Source organism: Thamnophis elegans, chromosome 12 (genome assembly GCF_009769535.1).
Source record: "Thamnophis elegans isolate rThaEle1 chromosome 12, rThaEle1.pri, whole genome shotgun sequence".
NCBI lineage: Eukaryota > Metazoa > Chordata > Lepidosauria > Squamata > Colubridae > Thamnophis > Thamnophis elegans.
This window is the reverse complement of record NC_045552.1, coordinates 42,949,712-42,977,467: the sequence shown is the minus strand read 5'-3', so window position 1 is coordinate 42,977,467 and position 27,756 is coordinate 42,949,712. Positions and strand designations below refer to the sequence as shown.

The 27,756-nt window shown below is 41.8% G+C and overlaps 1 protein-coding gene across 1 annotated transcript; it reads right to left on the bottom strand.

The window, feature by feature from the left end:
* Positions 1-1,250: 1,250 nt before the first annotated feature.
* Positions 1,251-21,282, bottom strand: LOC116515497 (ras-related protein Rab-6B-like). Its single transcript, XM_032227577.1, is given in 9 exon segments — positions 1,251-1,739; positions 2,723-2,789; positions 3,551-3,644; positions 6,209-6,320; positions 7,498-7,606; positions 14,124-14,177; positions 15,985-16,043; positions 21,032-21,079; positions 21,082-21,282. Coding segments are annotated over 9 exon segments (642 nt in total). The 5' UTR covers positions 21,116-21,282; the 3' UTR covers positions 1,251-1,674.
* Between the last annotated feature and the right edge of the window lie 6,474 nt (positions 21,283-27,756).

Genomic DNA, 27,756 nt, shown 5'->3' with positions numbered 1-27,756 from the left:
AGAACCAGCAGATATCTGACAAGGATTAGCATTTCTTCCACTATACATGAAATAAAAACAAACAACTCCATGTTTAACTAGGTATCTATGTTTTGAAGGCCAGGATAAAGGAGTGGAGTACAGACCCAGAATTCCGAATGAGGACCTTCAAACAGCGAGACAAGGACTCAACGGAACTCTTACATCTATGGGAACTCTTTCCCAACCTAAAACTTTCCAAATTTGCAAATCCTGGGCCTTAGTGGCTAGGGAATGTAGTAAAGAGTAGTTGGGTGAATCTGTAGCAGACTGATGTAGGGACATAATTCAAAATGACAAACCAAGGAATGAAGCAAAAAGTGGAGGCAGTTGTAAAGCACTTTGCATATTTCAAATGAGTCATGAGTGATAAATTATGTAAAAATAGCGGCTCCTGGCATTGGTCTGAGCCTAGAGAAGTCTCTGTTTAATCCAGCTACTTCAGAAACTCACGAAGAATATATTTTTTTCCTGAGAGCATCAAGAGAAGGGTGGAATAAACTGCTGGAGACTACGCATCCATTTGGGAAACTCCCCAACTCAGCACTATGCAGGAACCAGGTTTCCCATATAAAGACTCAGAATCCTTCCCCAATCAGGCCATTTCTGTCTACCCTCCCTGTACACATCCAGGAATGGATGGTGTGGGGGATGGGGGCAGGGGTGAAATGCTACCGGTTTGGACCGGTTCACCCAAACCAGAGAGCAAAGTCCGAAGTGGTAGTAAAAAAAAAAAAATGCTAGCGGTTTGGGTGAAGGGGTTTTTCTGACGATCAGCTGTGCCGTGCGATTTATATTAGCTAAAAAGCTAATCTAAGTTGTGCCACACAGCGGATTCTTCCCCCCATTCACTCACTCGCTTGCCAGGTGTGCTCGGTAGCAAGCTCCGCCCACCCGCCATCCACTCGGAAGGTCCCGCGCATGCGCTCACATTGCTATCAAAGCGGTAGCAAAGGTAAGTAGAGTTCACCCCTGGATTCGGAGGGGAGGGGGGAGGAATAAATCAGATACTTAAGGTAATCTGGAAAGAGAGAGGAGAACGTACGTCAACCCTCTCTTTGAGGTGTTCCCCTCTTCCTTAGCACCATTCGTGAGGAAAGAAGCACAGAAACATTTAAGTAGGACGACACGCTTCTTCTTGCTATCCACAAACACTTAGCCAAATCAGAGGATTTGCAAATGAATAAAAAGCAGCAGTAGAAAGGGTTTGGTGGTGGGTTGTTTTTTTTTTAGGGGGGGGGGGGTTGGAGAAGGGAAGAATGCATCAGCTTCTTTACGGTTAAATTTACCAGTATTTTTTTTTTTTTTAAGATGGACAAAGTTCCTCCCTTGCACATTCATAGGACGACCCAGCAAGGAAAAACCGAGCAAAAAAGAGTGCGACAGCAGCACCAAAGTGCAACAACCAACGAAGGGCAAGAGGCATTGGAGGGTTCACACCATGCAGTAAACGGGAGCAACTGGGGCTTGTCCACACGACGCGGGAGGAGGAGGGGGAGGGGGGAGGAGACGAGATGACTCCAATCGCCTATTATAAAGTGGCCTTCCGGCCCATGGTAAAAGTCGTGTTTTGGTAGTCAGTAAGAAGTGGAGCTCTTCGGTGAGAGACTGAACTGGCTAACTGGGAAGGGGGGAGGGTTCCACGCTGGAGAACATTTAACAAGAACAGCCATTCTCCGTCACGGGCTGCTCAGGAGGTTTCTCTAGTTTGATGTCAATCACTGGAGAGACGAGGTTAAGGAAAACATCCTCTATGGTGGGAGGACAAGCTGAAACACACAGACACACATACACACCAAATAGATCTCTTTGATCTAACAAAGCCCATCAAATGAGCTTGAGGCGTGGCAGCGCAGTGGTTAGAGTGCAATACTGCAGGCTACTTCTGCTGACTGCCAGCTGCCTGCAATTTGGAAGTTCAAATCCCAACAGGCTTCAGGTTGACTCGTCCTTCTGGGGTCAGTAAAATGAGGACCAAGATTGTTGGGTGAAATATGCTGACTCTGTAAACCATTTAGAGCGAGCTAGAAAGCACTGTGAAGTGGTATATAAGTCTATAGCTACCTTCCTTCCTTCCTTGGTGCTCTCTGAGCGTGGTTGTTTTCTTACAGATGTTTCATTATCCAAACTAGGTAGCACGATAGCACTGAGGATGTTACCTAGTTTGGGTACTGAAACATCTACAAGAAAACAACCAAGCTCAGAGAGCAGAAATAGCTTCCAAAGCAGGGGTCTCTAACCTTTTTGATTCTGCGGACTGGCAGTGGCTCCAGCGGTTTCAACAGCAATGGTGGGAGGAATGATTTTGGATGGGCAAACTAAATCCTGTACATACACAAATGAAACCTCACATGCTTGCCTGCTGTTTTGGCAGCCCGGTTCCCAAAGGGCCATGGCCTGATAGTAGGTTGTGGACCACGGATTGGGGACCCCTGTCCTAAAGAGGTGAACTGGCCTAACTCTATTTCCAGAAGTAATAGGTTGGACCTTAAAATCTTTTCAATGTCCTTTTGGACACAAGCAAAATTGACAGGTCTGAAGGTTGAGATGGCAAATTGCTTGACTTTTGCAATTTGCCTGTAATATCACCGAGGGGGGAGGGAGGGAAGAACCATCTAGACATGTAATTCTCTAAAAATGACACGACAGACAGAAAAAGTTAGTAAATACAGGACAAAGCTCCTGATCAGCAGGGTAAGGATACTGTCATCTTTGCTCTTCTCGGGAGCGTTATCCATCCCAGGTAAGGCAGCAGCAACACGGCGGAAAAGCTGAAAGACAACAAACCTTGTGTCTGTAGTGGGATATGACGTCTACTCTCATGAGAATAGATGTGAAAGAAGAACTCAAACATATCTCTATCCAATGTACTTAAAAGCACTTGAGCAGTTAGCATGAAAGGCCCTTAAATCAGGAATGACATTGCATCTGCTCTTTTTTAAAAGATATTAAACGAAACATTAATTAAAGCTGGAAAAGCTCATCTTATATAAGAGCCATGGTGGTGCAGGGGTCAGAGTGCAGTACTGCAAGCTACTTCTGCTGACTGACGGCTGCCAGCAGTTCGGCAGATCGAATCTGACCAGGCTCAAGGTTGACTCAGCCTTCCATCCTTCCAAGGTGGGTAAAATGAGGGCCCAGATTGTTGAGGGCAAAATGCTGACTCTGTAAACAGCTTATAGAGGGCTGTAAAGCACTATGAAGCGGTATATAAGTCTAAGTGCTATTGCTATCTTCATTTTATTAGTGTAGGGCTAATTCTGTTGACTGCCAGCAGTTCGATCCTGACCGGCTCAAGGTTGACCCAGCCTTCCAAGGTGGGTAAAATGAGGACCCAGATTGTTGGGGGCAATAGGCTGACTCTGTAAACTGCTTATAGAGGGCTATAAAGTACTGTGAAGTGGTATACAAGTCTACGGGATAGCTATCTTGTAGAAGACATTGGCGCTAAGCAAGAGAAGTCCACATTTACTAAGGAGGGGGTCTCAAACCGGATGGAACAATTTCTGTGGAAACCTGGAGTTAAAATTACCTGCTTCACGTTGTAGCCCGTCTTCGCACTAGTCTCAATGAACATCACGCTTAGTTCTTTGGCTCTCTGTTCACCTTCTTCTGTAGTAATCTGCCTGGAGAGTAAGAAACAGGACTTTTGAGGCCTTTGCAACCAGCCTGCCAAAGGCATAAACTAACAGTTTCCCAAGGCGGCTTTCAAAATTAGCTCAAGGGGGCATGTGATGTTTGGCTGAAGGCTGTGGGCAAACTAAATTCAACAGACTTACAGTAATGGAAACATATTTTTGTTCATTTCTATGTCCCACTAAATCAAAACACTAAGGAATGAATGCTAGCCAATGGCACTGGCTAAACCTATTTTTGTTTCCTGGAAGGGACTGCCAAAAAACCAGAAAGGACAGCTTTGCATGATTTAATAGCTTTTGCTTGGCTGAGTTCCATATTGCCTAAAAGGTTATCTTGCAGCTCTGTAGGAATTAACTATCTGTCAGCAAGTTCTCCTCTAACAAGCTACACATACCCACCTCTGTAGTAAAGCCAACTTTCATTGTTGGTTTACTTTATTGAGTTTTTATGCACTTTGTAAGCCCTCTTCTGCGGAAATGAAAAGGAAAATTAACCAGAGGGTGGGGATTCTGTCTTACAACAGTTCAAGCTCAACTACTTGATTTCCTGTTGAATTCCTATACAATTCAACCCATGTTGTACAGATGTCTACCAAAGGCACGTTCTTAATGTGTCTTGTCTGATTTCTTCTTCATCATCATCTTTTAACGACCCCATAATCCTTTGTCGGATGAAGTTTGGGCAACTGAATGTTTGTTGTTGTTGTTAGTTGTGAAGTCGTGTCTGACCCATCTTGATCCCATGGACAACGTTCCTCCAGGCCTTCCTGTCCTCCACCATCCTCTGGAGTCCATTTAAGCTCACGCCGACTGCTTTGGGACTCCATCCAGCCACCTCCTTCTCTGTCGTCCCCTTCTTCTTTTGCCCTCAATCCTTCCCAGCATTAGGCTCTTCTCCAGAATCAACTCATTAGTCTCTTCTCCAGAATGGAGCTAGCAGAGTGTTTAATGGCCGGATGCCCTTCCTATCACCAACATGGAGCTTTGTTCAGCAGATATATTCTCATTGTGCTCAGAGAGAGAAATATCTACCTCTACCTAAGATCAAATTCACAGCCTCCTGATTGTGAGGCAAGAGCCCCACCTCTAGGCCACCGGACCAATCTTCTTGTCTGATTTCTTGACTATCAGTAATTCATGTAAGTTGCTTTGTGGTATGCCTATGTTGGGAAATAATGTGCCATGAAAGCAGAAGCAACCTCATCAGCTCAAAACAAGTCTTTTAATGCATCCATCAAACAGAATCTTTCCAGCAATAAGGCTTTCCCAGTTGGCCGATAGCTATTTAAAAACAAGGGCAATAAAACCCAACATTTTGCATTCTTTAAAGATAATCAGCAGAGCACAGTCAAAAAAAGGAATGTATTATTCTGGAAGAATTCTAGCCAACTCCCCTATTCCATGTGTTCAATTCTGGGGTGCAAAAATAAGCTTATTGTTTAAGCGGCTTCCAGAGAATAAGTATTCGTGCAAGATCAACAGAGGGATATTTCCGCTGAATAACAATGAACAAGACACTAAACGTACACTCACAATGACCTAGTGAGGATTTTACTGTGCCGTGATCAGAAATTTCACCTCCCGCATTAAAAAAACAGAGCTTGAGAACATGGTTGGACATACCTATTAGATAATCTCCAATATAAACTCTTAACATAAGAAAGATGAAAAGATGCACAGCAAGGAACAATTGATCCTGCTTTTCCAAAAGACAGTATAGTTTAAGGGAAAGAAGCGAGGCCTTTTGCCCTACTCTATCTCTCAACGGCAGCTACATTCCATCAATAGTGTGTCTCCCTCTTCTCCTGTTCCTACTGCTTTTCTTACATGCCATGAATTTTGCATTAAAAGCTGGAAGGAATTTATCACTGATCTATGTAAGCCTCCCTGGGAGTTTCACTGGTGGAAGAAGAAGGAAAACACACTTGAAGAGTTAGATGTGAAAAATAATAGGAATGGCACTAAGGTCCATGAATAACATTTTTGTGCTGGTAGAGCAAGCTGCAATAATTGGAGATAAAAGAAAATAAATTAGTGTCACTAATTTCACTACAGCATTACCTCTGATATTGCCAGGTCCTTTCCAATATTTAATTCTGCTCTTTTGATGAAAAGGGAAAGAAAAAGACTTTTTCTGCATGCCAAATAGTAGAGAAAATCTGTGGTCTTCCAGGCATTGCTGAGCTGTGGTGGCACAATGGTTAGAATGCAGTAGTGCAGCTAACTCAGTTCATTGCCAGGAGTTTGATTCTGATTAGTTCACAGTTGATTCAGCCTTCCGAGATCGGTAAACTAAGGACCCAGATTATTGGGGGCAATATTCTGACTCTGTAAACTGCTTAGAGAGGGCTGTAAAGCACTGTGAAGCGGTATATAAGTCTAAGTGCTACTGCAATGCTCCCAACAGCCCCAAACTGATACTCAAGAGAGAAGAATTTTGGGGATTCAGCAACTTGTGGATGGAATGCAGCTTCTTTGGTGTTTCCAAGTATTGGCCACACATTTTTCTAGTACCCCACCCCAAACATTCTCTTTTCAAACTCTACAATTACCTTTTATCTGCAAGGTCAGTTTTATTGCCCACCAGCATGATGATGACATCACTTCCTCTTTCTGTTCGCACATCATCGATCCATTTGGAGGTTTGCTGGAAGGAATTCAGATCTGCAAGGAGAAGGTAGCTGAAGGCACTACGGTCGGGTCAAAGAACAGAATTAACACCTATGTCAGGCCTGCAGCCATCTTTTCTTTTGGATCTTTGGCCTGCCACACTTTCTATTATTCTACGATGCGTTTTCTATTGTGGGAAAATGGGAGGGGGGATTGTGAGAGGCTATGTAGCCATAACAAAATTCTTTCTAGAAAGTCAAGGTCATTCTTTGTCTCTGAACCTGGCTGGAACTGGATGGGTGGAACCAGCATGGCAGTGGGAGATTGGACCATGTGATGGACTTGTGGGTGTGGGGGCAAGTTCTTGAACTTTCAACTGGACGGGGAAAAGTGGGAAGCTTTCAGATTCCTGTTTTTGCCAGATGTGCCAACATGGCTCTCTTAATGAATTGGAACTTTGAGCAAAACTTTGCCTTGGACTCTGATTTAATTTTGGATGATCTTTGGAACCCTGACAACCTACCAAATATTCAGACCCACCAAAGCGGCTCCCTCGTATCTCACCAGCCCGTCCCACTCGATCAGGCAGGGAAGGTATGCTACAGATCCCGCCAATCAAAAATTTTTGACTGGCGGGGCTTAGGAAAAAAGCCTGCTCTGGTGCTGTGCCCACTTCATGCAACATTTTGTTTCCCAGAGGCGAGGAAAGCCACAGAGCTCTTGGTTTTCCACAAAGCGGTCAACCCTTCACTCTGCAGATGTGTGGGGGCACAGAGGACCTCACAACAGTCGGGCTGGCTAATCCCTTGAGAGCAACCCCTCCCCACTCCGGACTTGTAATAATCCAATGTTAAAGGGTCATTTTAAGATTTTCCCCTTTCGCCATTATTCTATAATTTTGAAAAGTTTAACTCTTAATTCTTAATTTCTAATGTTAATTGTCATGCATTGTTTTATTTACTGGTTATATAATATTGCACACTGCCCAAAGTCCCTCTTTGGGAGAGATGGTTGGGTTAGAAATATGAGATATAAACAAACAAACAAACAAAGCCAGCTTCAGGATTGTTCTTTGCCCAGGGCAAAAGGCACTCAGGCCTTCTGCTTGTCAACCTGGCATCACCTGAGCTGTGGCCACTGAGCCTTCATGGATGACTCAGGGCTTCTGGGCTCCGATTTCTCCTGGAACAAAGTGTTTTGGTACACCATGACACAAATCTCTCTCACTCACTTGTAATATCATAGACTACCACGGCAATAGTTGAGTCACGTATGTAGCTGGGAATGAGGCTACGGAATCGTTCCTGGCCTGCTGTGTCCCAAAGTTGAAGTCGGACCTGCTGGTACCAGCCCAGGGAAGAAACAGAAAGACACAAGGAAACAGAAGAAGGGGAAAAAGAAAATGTCCTTTAGAGACAAGGCAATGCATTAGAAGGAATTCTATAGAATTGCATAGTAATATCTTATCAGAAAATGCACCATGGGCCATCCAAAATACAAAAAAATGTTTACATCACAGGCTACTGCTCTCTGCTATCTAATAAATCCACTCCAAAAACTCTCCATCAAGACAAATGAGAATGCCAGTGATACAGGTTAAGATTAATTACAGAATCATGAACTACTTTATCTTTGGCTACTATAAAACAATGGGGGGTATATGAGAAAAACTTCCTTCAAAAAGTCATTATTTCCTAGAAAATCTATTTCCTCTGGGTTGAAAGCAACACCGCAGGACCGCGTTTTCGATTTTCCATACAGCCACTACTAGAAATCTGACAGATTCATAGAAGCTAACCTTCCCTATAAAGTGGAACCAAATTTCTTATTTTTGAGCATGCAAATAGGGAAAAGGTTTCCTCCTGTAAAACACATGACACTGTGTACTTCTGGGATAATGAAAAGAGGCGTAACAATAAGAGGATCAGGCAAAGAAAATCCCTGCCTAGCCATAAAGATTTCAGAGTGGAAAAAGTATGAGATGACGTTACTCATACTGAGCTTGTTGGAGGATGCGCATTGAATAAGAATTTAAAACTTCAGCTGACAGGCCCAGAAGCCAGGAGGCTCAGAAGTCAGAAGGCGTGATGCGGGGGGTTAGACTAGATGATCTATAAGAGTGATGGCTAAACTTTTTGTTGAGGCATGCCAAAAGCTTGGGGAGTGTGGGGGGTCACGCATGTGTGCCCACACCCATAAAGGCCTCACTCAAGCCTCTGGATTTCAGGAAAGTGCATTGGGCAGTTTTTAGCCCTCCGCAGGCTTCAGGAAAGCCCCCAAAAGCCTCCAGAGGGAGAAAAACGGTCCAACGGGCAACCCTGGAACTTCATTCAAAATCACTTCTAAACGAGTGGTTCAAAACAACCACTCGTTTAGTGGCTAACTTCTTGTAGCACTGAACCATGGTACTTATGACTGGTCCTAAGTTTACATCAGCTGCAGCATGTCCCTTGTCATGTGATCACAATGTGTCTCCCAATTACAACACTGCAATGTTTCCAAGGTCACGTGGTCACCAATAAGGTCTGAACTACAAAATACCTGTGAAGATGGTCACCTGCCCTTCTCAGAATAACAGAATTGGAAGGAACCTTGGAGGAACCTTCTAGTCCAACCCGCTGCTCAAGCAGTAGACTCTACACCATTTCAGTCAGCTGGCTGTCTAGACTCTCTTTTTAAAAGCTTCTGCTTAAACCAGCATGCATTCATCAGCGGAGATATCTCTAGTGGAAGATATTATGGCAATATCATAATCATCACTCTATCTATCTTCTATCTATCTATAAATGGCTGTATGTATGTATGTTCCAGCATAACTCTGGAATGCCTCGAGCAATTTCAACCAAACTTGGTACACAGATGACTTACTCTCTAGAAAAAAAGTACTGTGGGGGGAAAGACACCCCTAACACCGCTTGGTGTGTGTGTTCTGTTAAGATACAGCCTGCTGTGCCTTAAAATGGCTTCTACTGTACAGCGCAGTGGAGTTGCCATGGTACTCCACAAGGGGGTTCCCTCTGGTACGGGGGAAAGTCCAACATTAGAAGTTACGTTTGGTCTGGACCATTGTGAATTTCTACTACAGGATTGAGATAAACAAATATCTGGACAACACCGGATTAACAGCTAGTGCTCAATAGATGCCTGGGGTTGAGCAAATACAGTTTAGGAAGGACAAAGGCAAAATGGACTGCTAAATTGGCCACACCCACCCAGTCACACGACCACCTAGCCATGCCCACCTAGCCGGTCATTAGGCAGATCAAACTATAGTCCGCCCCCACCCCCACCAGTCTGAGCGACTGTGAATTAAACCTGTTTAAAAAGTTTGAGGATCCTTGCTCTATCCCACCAAGTCTTCCAGTAACACCCATTTTCCAGGGAGCCTTACATATATAAAACAGGAATATTTTCAACACCCAAGCATCTTTGTCAACAATTTCTCCAGATAGATAAGAAAAAAAAGGTATAATGTCTCCTTAAGCATGTTTTGCAATGGTAACCGACAAATTTTATCTTTTGAATATTTACCAGGAACAATAAAAATTAAAAAAAAAACAACTACATATGGCGAAGAGCTATCTTGCTAAAGACTGTTCTGACTTGATAATAATGGGAGGAAATAAACCAAGGTTTGCCCTGGAAGACCTTCAAGATACAGTAGCTGTCTGCTTCCTCAAACAGAAACCATTCTGTACAAAACAATATTTGCATCAATTTTTTACATCTTCAAGATGAGCCTATTAATTACCGTGTTTAGTGCATGCGCTCAAATGCCCAATTGGGCTCATTATCCGGGGAGGTCTTATTTTTGGGGAAACAGGGTGCATAAAGAGTTTTGGAGGGGGTGCAGGGGATTTTTTGCAAGATTTTTGAAGTGATTTTCCATTGTAATTCAAGGCTGAAAGAGGAGTGATTGGCCAAAATCTCCTAGCTGGTTTGGTTATTCAGGAGTAATAATAATTTCTGGCCCTGTGCCTTAACTAAGATATTAAGTTGACTCTTGCCCATCTAATAGTTTGTAAATATAGCTTTAATTTAAATTTTATACGATTATGGGAGCAGAGTGGTTAGAATGTGGGGTATTGCAGGCTTAAGTCTGTCCACAGCCTTTGACCAGCTCAAAGTTGACTCATCCTTCGGAGGTTGGTAAAATGAGGACCTGATTGTTGGGGGTGATATGCTGACTTTGTAACCTCTTAAGGGAGGGCTGTAAAGCACTGTGAAGCGGTATATAAATCCAGATGCTAGTGCTGTTATTAGTAAAAGTATCAAAATATTCCAGGTTCTAGATCGCTTAGAATAAGCCAATTTGGATGACTTCTGGAATATGCAGAAGGATCTGAGGTTGGAATGGAGTGGTCTGAGCTCATAACTTTCAGTTAACCAACGTTTTTCTGCCCTAACAACAAACTTGTAAGTTTTCTTTTTGCAATTCTCAAGTAAGCATGAACCACACTAAAACAGTTTTTGATGAAGGGTGAATCAAAATATATCAGCAAATAAAGGGGGGAAATATACAGGCAAAAAAAAAATATTAAGATGTATACAGAATTGTCAACAGCAGAGGAATAAGAGAAAACAATTCAGCTTTCAAATAAAGCCAACCAAAATGTCAAAGCTAAATGTTCCCACACAATCCTTGTTTTTTTTCTTGTATAGGCAGTCCTTGACTGACAATGTTTAGTGACCATTAAAAGTTACAAAGGCAGTGAAAATATTGACTTATGACCGTTTTTCACACAACTGTTGCAGTATCCCTGTGGTCCATGTGATCAAAATTCAGATGCTTGGCAACCGGCTCATAGTTATGACGGTTGCAGTGTCCCAGGGTCATGTGATTACTTCTTAAGACCTTTTTCCAAACAAAGTAAACAGGGAAACCTGTTTCACTTAACAACCGTCCTACTAACTTTTACAACTGTAGTGATTCACTTAACAACTGCAGCAAGAAAGATCATAAAACGGGGCTAAGCTCACTCGGCCTCCCGCCCTTTAGCTGTTTCAGGCTGCAGGGATTGCCATTGCTGCCTCTGCACCCTCAGTTTTCAGCCTATGTGCGTCCTATTTTCTGCCCATTTCGATCCTTGCTGCCCAGAAGGGGTGGAAAATGGGTCGTGCGGAGACGGCAATAGGCTATGGCAATCCCTGCAGCCTGAAATAGCTGATGGTTGGGAAGCTGACCCAACAGACAATCAGCTGCTTGTGCTAATCAGGCTGTGCTGAAACTGAAACAGTCTGTTTGCTGCAAGGAGGCAAATTGCTGGGAGGCAGATTTTTTTCCCCCCTCCCCAAAAGCTAGGTGCATCTAATACTTCAGAGTGTCTTATACTCCAAAAAATATGGAAAATAAAATAAAGGACCAAACCTGCCCATTTATTCGTGGTCAGAGATTCTATTCAACTGCCTGCCATAGCTTGAATGTCATGGAACACTGCCTCTCTTTGTGGGGGGTAAACAGAGTCCTGGCTGCTTCCTGAGGACTAGAACTCAGTTCTTCCCTTGATCAGAGCAAGGGCCTGCTGCGCTTAAACCCCAATACCTACTTGTCAGGTCAAAGACAATGGCAGCCTCAGCAGAGTCCCGGAGGTAGCTGGGAATGAGGCTGCGGAATCTCCCCTCTCCCACATCGGCAGCCTGATCTGGGAAAAGAGAAAATGTGGGGGGAGTGGGGGAGGGTGGAGAGGAGGAAAGAGAAGAGCAGGAATATGGACAAAAAATAAAATAAAGCAAAATGCATGTGAAATTAAAAAAAATGACAACACTCAAAAGAAACAATGCAAATAAATAAGAGGGAAGTTAAAATGAAACTAAAATGCAGCATAAAACTGAAAATGGGAACTTATGTTTTTTTTTTCTAAATAAGCAAACAAAAAAAAGCTTTGTCATCTATTCCTCCAGATGGAACTCTTTATGAAAGGCCCGGTAGCCTTTATGTTCCCACCCCCACCAATTCCATGAACCATTTGGCTTGAACCTTCTACTATTATCTTTCCTTATACTTTATTCCGGGTTCATGAACTACAAGTCCATCGGGGCCATAGCGGAATTGCTTCTGTTGTGCAACTTCTCTCCTGGTTCTACTGTGCTAAGCTAGTCAATCATGAAGACAAAACTCATCACCCACAGACAAGAGACACACAATGAGAAAAACTGCTGTTCACCCTACCTTCAGTCAGGAAGTGGCTCAAGATACTTCAACATATCTGCACTCACCGAGTTGGTGGATGGAGACTATTGTTGAACATTCAAAATATCCACAATTGTAAAAAAAAATCTATTGTTGGGCAAGACGACAACTTAAGACAAGAATTATCTTGCCCTGTAAAGTTGAATTCCTCCCTTATATTACTGTATAAAATCTCTCTTCTGGCTAAGATGAAACTCAAATCACAATGTTCCTGGTAAGATCCATTTTAAGATTAAAAAAACAAAGTAATATTCAAGGTATGGCTTCTTCAGACTGAGTAACAGGTAGCCTGAGTAAGACAAGGGCAATCTGACCTCATCGAAAAGTATTTGGATAAAGAGATCTAGCTTTGTACCGGGTCAGGCATCATATTTGCTGTATGGCAAAGGAATTCTCAATCTAGACTTCATCCACGAGGTCAGATTGCCCTTCATCCATAGGAATAGTTGGTCTTCAGAAGGTTTTTTTCTTTCCATTATTGGCACTATTAAATTAGCAGACTGGCCCATACACCAGATACAATAAAAGGCAGGGCCATGAGGCTGGAGAGAAAAATGACCCCTATTCAGTGGTGGGATGCTGCCGGTTTAATAACTGGTTCGGTGAGCGCTTGCTTTTTGCGCATGTGTGCTTTGCCTGCGCGCACAGCACTGAAAATGGAGCATGTAGAATCTCAGCCGCTTACCTTCCCAAGTCAGCAACAGTAAGTAAACAGCTGAGGGGCGAGGGGAATAAGTTGTCACGCGCAACTGAGATGAGCTAGAAAGCTGGAAATAAAGGACAGGATAGAACAGGGGCAGAGCCAGCTGATTGTCAGAGCAAACCAGTTCACTCCCAGCTGATCATCAAAGCTAACGGTTCATCCAAACCAGCCAAATCGCACCCCTGCCTCTATTGTAGCCAGTCTGATTTACAAGCTTAATAGAATCTTAATAGAATCTGATCTTACATGCCCTTTCTCTCCTCCTCCTTGAAAGAGTATCTTACTAACCCCTTAAAGGAGATTCAGGAGCGCAAGCCTGAAATCTGGACCAATGATAAAGCAATGAAATTGCCACACCAATCTGCCAGTATCCAATCAGATTGTAAAATGGGCGTCAATGAACTATATCATCTGGCAATTTTTTCTTCCTATAGACTGAGGGGGGGGGGGATTATTTTGAAACCATGTTTATGGAAATCTTCATAAAATGATTACTGAATAGAAGGTGGGAGTCACGGCTTCCAGAGCAGGTGTCTTCAATCTTGGCAACTTTAAGACTTGTGGACTGCAGCTCCCAGAATTCCCCAGCCAGCAAAATTGCCAAGGTTGGAGACCCCTGTTCCAGAGGATACAACTATTTACAAAATAATTTGTTTATCTCCCATGCTGTGCTTAGGTCTTTCTTAGGGCAAGTTGAAAACTATCCAGGCAAAAGTTGGAAATCTAAGGGTAATGTCTTTATGGAATGAAAATGATTTCGATGTGCCATCTTCCATTTTTGAAAACTTCCAACTTTTTAATCAGGGGAGAAAACAGAGGAGAGTTCAAAGAATATCTATGGGCACATTGGCACCCCTAGGTTCCCTCCTGGAGATTCAAGCTGCAGATCATGTTGATGGGGAAAAGTACTATGGGATTGTGAAGAGAGAGAATCAGTCAAACCTTAACAGATAACTCCACTTACCGTGCGGTCTTCTAAATACATAGTCTTTGAAAGGAAATCAATTCCGATGGTGGCCTGGAAAATGAGAAAAGATTCATATTTTTGATTATTTAAAAAGAGCACGGCAGGGAACATGAGGTTGGAAATCAGAGAATACTGAACACAAAAATAATAATAGGCATACGTAGTATTATTTTAAATCCATCTCACGGTTCACAAACCGTAACAGAATATTAAATATATTTCCATGATATTTAATAGATGAGGATCGACAATTTTTGGAACGACACTGCAGTTTTAGACCAGGGGTGTCAAACTTGATTTCATAGAGGGCTGCATCAGGGTTGTTTGACCTTGGGGGGCCAGGGTGGGCGTGGCCAGCTCAATGTCACTTGGGTAGGGGGTGCCTATGGTGGCCCAAGTGCACTACCAGCAGAAACAAAGCTCGGGAGGACCGCATATGGCCCTCCTGAGCTGTTTTCACTGGCAGAGGCCCCACGGGCTAGTCCTTTGCTATTTCCAGGGTGGCCCCAGGGACCAGATCAAACCACCTCAAGCCCCAAATCTGGCCCGCAGGTCTTGAATTTGACACCCCTGTTTTAGACTAAGAGTGTTATGGATTTGTGCAAGATTAAATTCTTATTAATTGCATTAATTTCGCAGAGACCGAAAATCTCTCCGGAAAAGGGCAACTAAAAAACATCTATGCTGTCCCCAAAGAAGCACTGCAAAGAAGCACTACACTTTGGTGCTGGGTAGACTCTCAAAAGCACTTACTGTATTTTTTCAAACTATAAGACATACTATGAGTTTTAAGAGATAAATAAATAAAAAAAAAGGTTTTGCACTTTGCAAGCCTCCCAAACCCTCTGCACCTCCATTTTTGCAATGGGGTGGGGTTTCAGTAGGCCAAAATGCTGCATTCAGTCTATAAGATGCACCCAGATTTTTACCCTCTTATTTGAGGGAAAAGGGTGCGTCTTATACTCCAAAAAATACGGTATCTTAAACAGTCTAAGAAACTGTATGTTGGTATTTATATAAAACAGGATGCTCAAATAAAACTCTGCTAGGTTGACTTAGAAGCTGGCGTCCTTTTAGTGTTCAGCGACCATTCCATGTTATGACGGAGCTGACAAGGAAACTTACTGTACAATCTTTCAAGTGGCAAGCTGATGCAGCATTCGCTTGATCACAATTTGGACATTTGGAAACCGTCTGGCAATTATGGCCATCCCGGTATCCCATGACCATGGGAATCACTATTTGCGAACTTCCTTGCTGGCTTCTGACCAGAAAGTCAATGGAGAAAACGGCGGGAGGTTGCAAATGATGATCATATGGCATGGCACTTAATGCCGCACAAAAGTTGCCTGAACACAACTGGAACGTCTATCATTAAGGCTGCACAGTCATGTAACATCACAAGTATGACATGTGGCTTAGAAACAGAATTCCCGGTCCTGATTACCATAGTTAAATGAGGGTTAGCTGTAGTTAGTGGCATAAAAGTGTGTTTTGCAAGTTACATGAAACTTGAAATCAGTTTTTTTCCAGATGATATAGATGATCAGATACTACCTTTGCATGTCAGGCAGCAGGAACAGGAAAACTTCAGTTTAATCAAATCTTTACTGAGTGCCCTGTGACTAGCCCTCTTTGATGTGTTTTCATCTACAATTTTAATCTGAACAACATGTGACTTTCACAGCTTTTGTGTGATTTAAATGATTGGAAATTAGTTATGCTTTAGCATGCGTTTCCTGAAATGAAAAAAATATGACTGCAGTGAACTTATTTTATCAAGAAGTATAGCCTCTCATGATTAAGTAGTCTGATAATTAATCTGAAAGGGTACAAGGGAACATCTTCTGAAACTTACCTGATAAGTGTTGTCAAAACTGTCATACATAAATCTAGTGATTAAGGAGGTCTTTCCAACTACAAAAGAAAAAAGTACAACTTTTTATGCATAAGTTTAATTTAATATGTACAAGTTTAACTGAGTTGTTTGTAAAAATAAAGGTGGAATATGTTAGGAATATAATCTAATGGTTGGGTTGGCAATATATAAATCAAGTATCAATGCTATATCTGTTTTTTAAATCATACTGTAAAATGTGATTGGTTGCTGTATTGTACAATCGGCCAAAAGAGGAAGCCAGAATGACTATTAGCTCTCTGTTTGTTAGATGCTGGGCTGCTCTGATCTGAGTGTTTTGGAAGCTGGCTGTTTGAAAGTGCCGTAAGCTATTGTAAGTTTTGCAACTGCTAGCAAACTTTGTGTACTGAATTGAATATATGATACTGGACTATGTTATTTGGATTATCCCTTAACTGAAGGACATTGATGACTGACTGCCTTATCTGTGTATGACTTGGATTGTTTGATAGACTCTGATACCTCTATTTCCATGAAAATAAAAGCCTATTTAAACTGCAGTGTCTCTGTATGCTGGTTTGTGTGTGCTTCCACACAACTCTCCCAACGCTTCACACTCGCTCTCCCAACGGGGAGCTTATATAACAGAATACAAATAAAATAAAATACATAAAACGGTAGGCATGTTGTTAAATAAACAAATAATGCCAAGCAATAAGGAAACTTTGATTTGCTCATCACACAATGTAATCCTTCCCATTCTTTAAATATTCTGTTTGATAAGTATGTGAAAAGATAAACAATGATCTCTGTTAAAATGTGCATTAACGTTTAAGTTTAAAGTGCCATTGCTAGAACTTAACTGAAGATCATCTGAACCAACGGTGTGTCATAATTTAGTAGTACCACACTAAAAAGTTATTATGTTCTATCTAAAATATTTGTAGAACCTAGAGGCTTTGCTACACACATGCACATTTGTAAATCAAAACTTAATCTCAAAATAAAGCTAAATTCTTTTAATTATTCTATAGTAAATAAAATTATTGAATCTACCAACGTAAGCCAAAAAATTATGATAGTCTGCTCCCCTTTTAAAATGGACCTGAAAATCATGTACAAATAAAGGCATTACAGTACTTACAGCATACTGTATAAATGCTACTAGATACAGTTACTGTTAGTATACATATGTAGGAATGGCTCTCTGGGATGTTAAGGATTCCTTCATGTGATCAGTTATGGGTAAGAGGGGTTCCATAAGCATCAACGGGTTCAGGTGCCAAAATTATGCACCTGAGCTGACTTATCTGCAATATTAATTTCACACACCTTAATACAAATGAGCAGTCTGGCATAAATCAGAATAGTGCCACTTTCAAATCAGTCCTGAGGAAGCAAACTATTTAAAAAGGTCCTGGCTATGAATTAATTATCCTACTGCACAAACTGAAACTAATATAGTTAGCAGAGTGGAAAATAATTTGATGGAGAAAAAAAAACATGCATAAACAATATAACAAAAAACATATCAATAATATATGCATCTATATTTCCCAGCTCTTAGGTACGGAAACTTTCTCCATATCCCATAAAATTTAGAGAAAGGACCTCTTAATCATGTCTGGGGGGAGGGGGGAGGACTGGGGTTTGGTAAAAGAGAAGACATTTTACTATTTACTATTATTTGGAAATTAAGACCTTTCAAATAAACCCTTCATTCTATTCCTTCAGCTATGGTAAGGCGACAAACGTATTGGGCCCTATTTTTGTGTCCTGATCTCTACCTTTAAAATTCCCAATCCCTAAGGCTACTTGGTAGACTAACTTTCTTTTTAATCAGACTTTTGAGCTTGCTTAGTTATTCAGAATGCCTCAAATGCCTCTTTTTCCTTCTTGCCAAGAGCTTTTCTTGATTTGCAACAGGCAAGAATCAAGTAAAACCCCACTTTATAGGTTTTAGCATACAAAGCAAAGCAGAGGTCTCTTTAGGAAGAATAAGTCATATATTACTAAAATATAAAGTAGGGTACAAGGAAAGAGAGCAGAAGGCGCTGGAGGCAGGTTACAATGAAATAATACTATTAATGCTTCATAACTTATATATCCACTCATTGCTTTTGCTTACCCAAGTTGCAACATGTAAAATGATGTAATTATAATTAACTAATCAAGAATGATACACTGCAGTAGTAATTATGATGTAATAGGTAGGGAATACAAAATTCTCAAATGTTTTACTCTATTTTCACAATACACCCTGGCAAATAAAAACCATTGCCAAATCTTTATAATGTATTGTTCCTTTTTAAAAAATCCTGTTGAAAACATTGTTTTTACACTGCCCAGAGTCCTAAATTAAAAATGAGAAATTATGATCTCCTATCCCTGCCTGTCCCCAACATGGCTCGTGTGAGGCCCCTGAAGCCCCAAACCCCAGTCAGTCTATCAATGAAAATGAACCTCTCAAAGCAAGCCAATACTCAAGATCATGGGGATCTTAACCACAGCAACCCTACTTATTTAATTAAGAGCCAGTTTGATGTAAGGGTGAAGGGGCTGGCCCGGAAGAAACCAGGAGATGGTGTTCCAGCCAACATGAAAGCCAACTCGGTGACTTTGGGTCAATCACCAGGAGATGTTGCCTTAAGTATGACAAGGTGAGTTGGATTTATGTTTTACCGACAAAGAAATAAAGGAAGACTAATATAGATCTGGGGACACGGTGGCTTAGTGGCTAAGTCGCTGAGCTTGTTGATCGAAAGGTCAGCAGTTCGGTGGTCCAAATCCCTAGTGCCGCATAACGGAGTGAGCTCCCGTTATTTGCCCCAGCTTCTTCCAACCTAGCAGTTCTCATCAGCTAGCCATACCTTTCTGGGATTCAAACCCAGGCTACTTGCATATAAGATAGATGTATTAACCTCTAAGCCATGGCCTCTCCTCCCTTTGTTGATTATTCCAGGGAAAAGATTACCTGTTTTTTGTCAGGGCAACCTGGTCTACCCAATTACGGGACAGAGTATACTTCACAACTAGGTGACTAGAAATTCCTCTCTTTCAGGCCAATCCACTTCACAGGGTGGTTTGTAATGGAAAAAATAAGAGGCAGCAGTATAGGCCTTTTTGCCCTGAGCTGACACACATATATACATATATTTAGGTTCTTCAAATAGTTTTGGACCCTTAGCAACTACCTGCATTACCCGCTGACGGTTTCTTGGCTGGTGGGGAATTTTGGTGTCTGTGTGTCTTCAAGTTACTCTTGATTCTTGGCTATTGTCTGGACAGGTCCCTGCAGTTTTCTTAGCAAGGTTTTTTTTTTAAAAAAAAATGATTTGCCCTTTCTTCTTTCCCAAGACTAAGAGAATGTGTCACTCAAGACAAACCTTTGTAGCTCAGGGTTGAACTGTGGGGTCCTTGGTGCTCTTTGACCTTTCCTTGCAGATGTTTCAGTTCCCAAACTAGGTAACGTCATCAGTGCTAAAAGGTGTGGGGTTTGCAGGGAGGAGGGGATGACTGTGGGGTTCTTAATGCTCTCTGAGCTTGGTTGTTTACTTTGCAGACACTTTATTACCCAAACCAGGTAACATCACTAGTGCTAGGTATGAGAATGTGACTGGCCCATGATCAACCACCTGGCTTCATACCTAAGGCAAGACTAGAAACACAGAAGAAAAAGGAGGAGAGTGGACATCCCCTTGTTTGAAATGGTATAGGATCTCCTGCTTGAGCAGCGGGCTGGGCTACAAGATCTCCAAGGTCCCTTCTAAGCTGTATTATTCTGATTCACAGTCTCCCAGTTTCTAAGCCGGTGTTAATTCAATCCCTACAACCAAACTGGCCCTCCCTTCTCTCTCTCTGTAGTTGATTCAAGGCATACCAACTACAAAGGATAAACATATTTTTTTAAAAAACACCAGCATAAAAAGGCAGGATGAAAAAATGGATGCTTTGAAAATGAAGCAAAGCAAACAGATTGGGGGAGTGGGGAGAAGACCCACAGGAGGATGCAAACTGCAGCCACCCATCAATTATTGAGTCTGTCATCTGCACCTCTATAACTGTCTGGTTTGGTTCTGCAACCCAACAAGACAGACACAGACTTCAGAGGATAATCAGAACTGCAGAAAAAACAATTACTGCCAACCTGCTTTCCATTGAGGACCGGTACACTGTACAGGACTGTCAAAAAGAGGGTCGTGAAAATATTTACAGACCCAACATCCTGGGCATAAATTGTTTCAACTCCTACCCTCAAAACTACGCTATAGGGCACTGCACACCCGAACAACTAGACACAAGGACAGGTTTTTCCCGAACGCCATCACTCTGCTAAACAAATAATCCCCTCAACACTGTCAAAGTATTCACTAAGGTTGCATTACTGTTACTATTAGTCTTCGCATCGTTCCTATCACCCATCTTCTTCCTCTTACGATTGTAACTTTGTATCCTTACGATTTATAAGGATATTGATTATTCCTGATTGCTTATGTGTACCCTGTAACTATCATTAAGTGTTGTACCTTATGATTCTTGACGAATGTATCTTGCCTTTTTATGTACACTGAGAGCATCTGCACCGAAGACAAACTCCTTGTGTGTCCAAACACACTTGGCCAATAAAGAATGCTATTCAACTCCCATTCCATTGCAATCCTATTCTATTCCTTATCCTATCCTATCCTTATTCTAACCCCTCCCTATCTTAAACGTGGATGTTTCTATTTGTAGGATTCATATGCCCCCCTCCCTCCTCATACAACAATCCCTTAAAAGCCAAATTAAAGAGGGACATGAAAAATAAAATACAATAAAGCCAAAACATCCCCGCAAAGGAGCAGACCAAAACCTCCTCCCGGCTTAACCCCCTCCCCCTCCATCCTAGCCTGACGCTCGGGGTGGGGGGGGGGAAGAAGAGAGGCGTCGCCCCCCCTTTCCTCCCCGTTGCATTTCGTGGTCTGATTTCGCCCCCTCCCCCACCCCCTCAGGGGCGCGTGTGTGTGTGGCGGGGCAGCCCCTCCCCTCCCCCACAGCCCCCCCTCACCGCTTTGCTCGCCGAGGAAAACCAGCTTGAACTTGCGCAGCGGGTTGCGAATTCTCCGCCGGCTCCTCCTCCGGGCGCCGACATGGCTGAGGAGCGGGGGACGGCGGCGGAGCAAAGCCGGGGCCGAGAAGAGAAGAGAGAGAGAGAGAGGGAGAGAGAGAGAGAGAGAGAGGGAGGGAGGGAGGAGACAGAGACGCCTCAGCGGGTGCGCTCTCCACCGCCTGGCAGCCGCCTTGCGTCGCTTCCGGCCTCGCGCGCGCGCATGCGTCACTTCCGCCTAGCGGCTCCTCCCACTCTCCCAAGAAAGGAGATGAGCTCATCCCGCCCGGGCGGGGTAGGGCCAGGCGGAAAGGAGCCGCCGTGACGTCCACGGGGAGAGGGAGGAGGGGGAGGCGCTCGGTGTTGTTAGAGCGAACAATGGATAGAGTTGTGAGAGAGGGAGGCGAGATTGGCACTTTGGGGCCGGTTTTTGGAGGCCGTGGCCGAGATTGTGATGGGACCAGGGACGTTCTCTCATTCAGTTTCATTGCAAGGACTTATACAATCAGCGAATAGAATAGGAATTGAACAGGATAGAATTTGGAATAATGGAATAACAGAATAGACAGAGCAAAATATAGAATAGAAATAATAAAAATGAAATAGAATAGGAATAGAATAGAATATGGAATAATTAGAATAGAACAGAACATAGAATAGAAATAATAGAAATAGAATAGAATTTGGAATAATGGAATAATAGAATAGAACAGAAACATAGAATAATAGAATTAGAATAGAATAGAATTTGGAATAACAGAACAGAACAGAATATAGAAATAGAAATAATAGGAATAGAATAGAATTCTTTATTGGCCAAGTGTAATTGGACACACAAGGAATTTATCTTTGGTGCATGGAACAGAAATTGCCTGCAGAAGTTTGTGGGAGCTTCGTCACTGAAGCTTTAAGAAGAGAACTGGACTGCCATCTGTCAGAAATGGTGTAGGGTCTCCTGCTTGGACTGGGAGTTGGACTAGATGACCAGTAAGGTCCCTTCCAACTCTGCTAATCTGTCAATGAGACAAAGGAGACCTTCAGTTAATTCAGAACCGTCCAAAGTCCTTAAGAACCCGGCGATGTAAAAAAATACTGTATTATTACGATCGATGTGATCATCATTATGAATAATATTGCTAAAATGGCCACACTCCACTTTCTAACTAAAGTCCTGTTATTTTACTTCTTTAGTTTTACTATTTTACTTTCTTTAGTTTTAGTATCACTCTATTTGTTTGTCTATGATACCGGCCACTTGAGAGGCATTGAAACGGTAGTAGGCGCCACAGCAACCACTACTTCCGGTTTTCGGTTGAGACGAAACTAGACTGGCGAGGGGCCAAGCGCCTCCTAGAGGATGGCTCGTGAATCACATGGGCGGATCTAGAGATAGAAATGCAGCTTGAAAATGCATTTCCTGGAAATGAATGAAATTTCTTCCAAGCCTCTTTTCCTGTGGGGATTCTCTCATAGGACTCAGCGGAATAAATCTAAATTCTACTTTATCAATGATTGATCACAAAACATTCACTTTCTACAATTCACACAACCTAGCAAGAATGTGCAACCTATTCTCTCTCCCCCCCCCCCCCCAATGCTTTATAATACATGCTGTATGAATCCAATCACTTTCAGTTAAATACAGATTTGGGAGTCTGCAATTAGAAGATAGAAATTACAACACTCCCAGCTGAGAAAATTGGATTTTCACAGAGCAACGCTTTCTTTGCAAAAGACTGCTGAATTTTTCCATTTAATTTCTACAGGGATGATGCTAATTTCAGGTTCCTGAGACCTTCAGAAAGAGATTTTCATTTTCCCACCTGTTTCTACTACCCATTTGTTTGCCAGTCTCTAAAACCTGCATAGGCAAGATGATAAGCATGGTGGGAGCAGGAGAGGGTTTCCTTTGAGTAATTGTTTTTTGTAACAAGGAGAGCTTTTGATGAATGTTTCTATTTCTTTGAAGTTAACAAGCAAGAATGTGGATTCTGATAAGAACCGGCTCAGACTGGTGGGGGACAAGAGTTGCCCAAAGAGTTGAAGTTTAATAACCTGAAAACTCATTGTAATGTGGGAAACACACCTCTTGAATATACAATTAGGTATGGACAAGATAATGCTAAGAATATTATAGGATTCTTTGAAGGGTTACCTAGTTATTTGTTGTTCAGTCACTAAGTGCCTGACTCTTAATGACCCCCATGGACCATAGGATGCTAGCCCCCCTCCACATATGTTACATGGTACATATATAGTTACCGAGCATGCTCACTAAGTGCTCGATAACTCAAATGATGTTGGCCAATTGGAAAAATGCATTCCAAACTCAACATATATGAACTGTATATAAAGTGATTTATTTCCTTTAAGAGCCCTTCACGTTATGGGATGTGTGTGGGGTATCTATCGAGTATCTATATATCTATATCTATATCAGTGTGGGTTCTGGATCCCATGCAACTGGTACGGTGGAATGGAGCCCGGCGTCCACCACATGAAAGAGTGCAGCACGCGCACATAGGCATGCAGATGCGTACTTACCATCTGTGACACTCCACGATGCCTCTGCAATGCTCCAGCTGCTCAGCAGAGTGTCACACATGCACCGAAGAACTCAAATACTGGTAAGGAGCGCCGGTGAGCCCTTCAGAGCACAGTACCGGAACGGTATCCGTTGCTCCCCGGCAAGCACCGGTATGCCCGTACTGGGGCTACCGTCCTATAACTCACCACTGATCTCTATCTCTATCTATCTATCTATAAATGCTGTGTGTGTACATTTGTGTGATGTATGTGATTATGTATGTATATATATATATATATAGATATATATATAGATATATATATATATATATATATTGTGTGTGTGTGTGGGGTATCTTTCTCTCTCTCTCCCTCCCTCCCTCCCCCCCTCTCTGTTATGTGTGTGTGTGTGTGTGTGTGTGTGTGTGTTCCAGCATAACTTTGGAACGCCTCGAGCAATTTCAACCAAACTTTGGTAAACAGATGACTTACTCTCTGGAGAAAAATGCTGTGGGTGTGAGTGTTCTGTTAAGATACAGCCTGTTGTGCATTTAAATGGCTTTTACTGTACTGCCATAAAATGTCTTCTACTGTGCAGCACGGTGGAGTTGCCATGGTAACAGCTTCACAAAACTCCACAAGGGGGCTCCCTCGGGTAAGGGGAAAATCCAACATTAGAAATTTTTGTCCCAACATTTTCCCCCTATAAATAAATACCCAGGCAACGCAGATTATCAGCTAGTGTGTAAATCAGGGTAGTCAACCTTTTTATACCTACCGCCACTTTTATATCTCTGTTAGTAGTAAATTTTTCTAAGCGCCCACCGGTTCCACAGTAATAGTGATTTATAAAGTAGGAAGTAACTTTACTTTATAAAATATTATAAAGCAGAGTACAGCAAACCCCTACCGCCCACCATGAAAGCTGCAATGCCCACTAGTGGGCGGTTGACTACCACTGGTGTAAATAAAGAAATATTAATCTACCTTTCTGGATCAAATATTATTTTGACAAAGAGCACACTGCTGCTGCTTATGGCTAACAGCAAGTGAAACAGTTGTGCTTATAAATAGGCAACCATGCCATCTAGAGCGTCTTGGCATTTCAAAAGAAATAGTGTTTTACACATTTTTTTTAAGCGGACAGCATCTGATTTAAAATTAGCTATTTTACTTCAAGAAATGAATATATAAAGTTGTGAAGGCTGATTCCACAAAGTGGCTTGTGTGCACACCCACACACCCACAACATCACTGTTTTTTCGCATTGTGATATTCTCCCACTTTTCCCCAAACAGGTGTGATCAGATCCACAGGAAAAAAAAACCCAAGGCTGACTAATTGTTTGCAACTTTATTTTTTAAAAAATGAAATATTCAAAGTACTTTGTCTTTCAAATGTCAACACATCATATATTAACTTTGACTATTTACAGCAAGTTGTTGTAACGGTCTGGTAGAAAATACATGCTTCTGGTACGAAACCCAGAGCAAAATGCGACAACCAATTTCAACACAGTCAATTTCACCTAAACCTGTACAGTATCTAGCCAGTGTGGACGCAGGAATATAAAACCAAAGTCTATTGTGTCTTAGCAACAAGCTCAGGCCGTTATAACTACAATTTTGAGTAAAATTAGAACTGCCATTGTTTGATAGGCCTGGAAACCCTTGGCATACATTGTAAACATCATTACTTTTTTTCCTTCTGAGCAACCAAAGAAATTGCTTTCCAAAAAGGAGAAAGGTGTGGTTGTCTTCTCTGACTGTATCAACACTTTGTTAATTAGAATCCGGTCATGGAGGTTTGTTCTGCATGTGTGAAATGATGTTAAAAATATACACTTTGACAGATAAATAGCATTGATCAAGAGGCGAATGTCCAGCACAAAAATCTAAGGAAAAGATTGGTAAACACATTTGCTTGGGCCACTGACACAAAATGTCAAAAAGAAAACAAAAACAAAAAAGCCTCATAGTTAAGGTCCACAGAACAACATGAATTCAGAGAAAGCAGGGATAGAATGCAGAATATTGAACACTGATACCTAAACCAATATTATGGACCTCGCTACCAATTTATGGTAAAATACAGTCCAGCTTTATTTATTTTTCTCTACTGTAAGCTACTGTTGTGCCCATTAGAAACTTACCTGTGGGGGGGTTCCTATTCTGTGTTGGTTGATTTTGCCCCCTTTTTTCAAAGATTAGATAGTTTTGCGAATTCCTCTTCCCTCTATAAATCCATATATGTCAAATGAGGGAGACAGAGAGTGGTTAAAATAAAATGCACAGGTACAGTATGTGGTACCTTGCTCAATAGTAATAACTGTGAGAGGGATTTTGGAGTCCTAGTGGACAACCATTTAAATATGAGCCAGCCGTGTGCAGCAGCTACCAAAAAAGGCAACACACTTTTTATACCTTGGTAAGGCCACACCTGGAATACGCTATCCGTTTTGGTTGCCTCAGTGTAAAAAAGATGGGGAGACTCTAGAAGAGTGCAGAGAAGAGCAACAAAGATGATTAGGGGACTGGAGGACTAAAACATATGAAGAACGGTTGCAGGAACTGGTATGTCTAGTTTAATGAAAAGAAGGACTAGGGGAAGACATGATAGCAGTGTTCCGATATCTCAGGAGCTGCCACAAAGAAGAGGAAGTCAAACTATATCCAAAGTGCCTGAGGCTAGAAGCAATGGGTGGAAACTAATCAAGGAGAGAAGCAACTTAGTTCTAAGGAGAATTTCCTGACAATTAGAATTAATCAGTGGAACAATTTGCCTCCAAAAGTTATGAATGCTCCAACACTGGAAGTTTTAAAGAAGATGTTGGATATCTATTTATGTGAAGCGGTGTAGGGTTTCCTGCCTAAGCAGGGGGTTGGACTAGAACACCTCCAAGGTCCCTTCCACTCTGTTATTTTTTCTATTCTACTTCTATCTCAACCCAAGCCATGATTTCACAGTGTACCTGAAATAAGCCACAAGGATGTTAATGGCAGGTAAACATTCCACTCATTTGAAAACAATTTCTTCCTTCTTTTCAAAGGTCTGGGGATGGTTAAAACATTTTTTTTAAAAAAAAGCATTTGAAAGCAAATAGAGGCCAACAGCAGGATAAAATAGTCTGACAGACAATAGCAGAGATGGAAACATTGATTAGAGAAAGGACAATGACCCCTTTAATTAATAATAGGGAAACCGCATAGTTTTTCTCCAAAACAAGGGGGGAGGAACAATTGATAGATTTAATGATGGGAAAGGCCTTGGAAAGAAGGAAATATGTGGTAGCCAAAGAGAAGCAGGAGTAAAATAAAACGTACTTGAAGCTACTATAAGGAATGAAGCTGCTTCCTTATTACTTTTCCTTTTCTTCTTTATTTCTTTCTTTGCACTTTTTCACTCATCGTTTTCCTTTATAATGTTATCCTTTTTTTTTTACCTGCATTGTTTTTATTCTGTTAAAATTTCTTTAAGACATGTAATTTTAAATTAACTTATTAGATACCCAACATAAAATGGTCTCGATTTTGAAGAAACAAATGTATAATTTAACGAAGGTGTTCTTGGCTTATTTGCACAAGTCTCAATGCATTCCAAAAGGCCCCGTTAATCGTGGATGCCCTCTATTCTATTGGCAATAACTGCATCTGTGTTTCAGGAAAATTCATTTTCATTAATTGGAATCGTTTTGGTTAATTGTCCCAGCTGTGGTACCTCCCTTACCCTGCAGACTGGATACAGACTGAACAGGAGACAATACCTGTGTTTTCTCTGGATATCTTCTCTTAATCACTTTCTAAAATGATTGGAAGAAGTGGATTCTGCAGCATCTGCTCAACATCTGGAGCTGCTCAGCAACTGAATGTCTCCTGTTCAGAATCTGTTCAGCTTGGCAGGTATGTTTGCAATTCAGATACCACTGGATGCTTCCATAACAACAATCAGAAATCCAAGATGCCTCACATGAAAAAAAAATTACATTTATTTGTAGGGAAGTGAACCTCTGGGGCTTCCAGCTTAATGCAGACCAACCTCTACGAACAAGTCACTGTACTGCCTAGATAGGGACAGTCACTCTTCTGAGTTTACTTTTTGGCAAATAATAATAGAACAAACTTTTTGAAAGCTGCTGGACGTATTTCTCTTTAGGGCGGTTT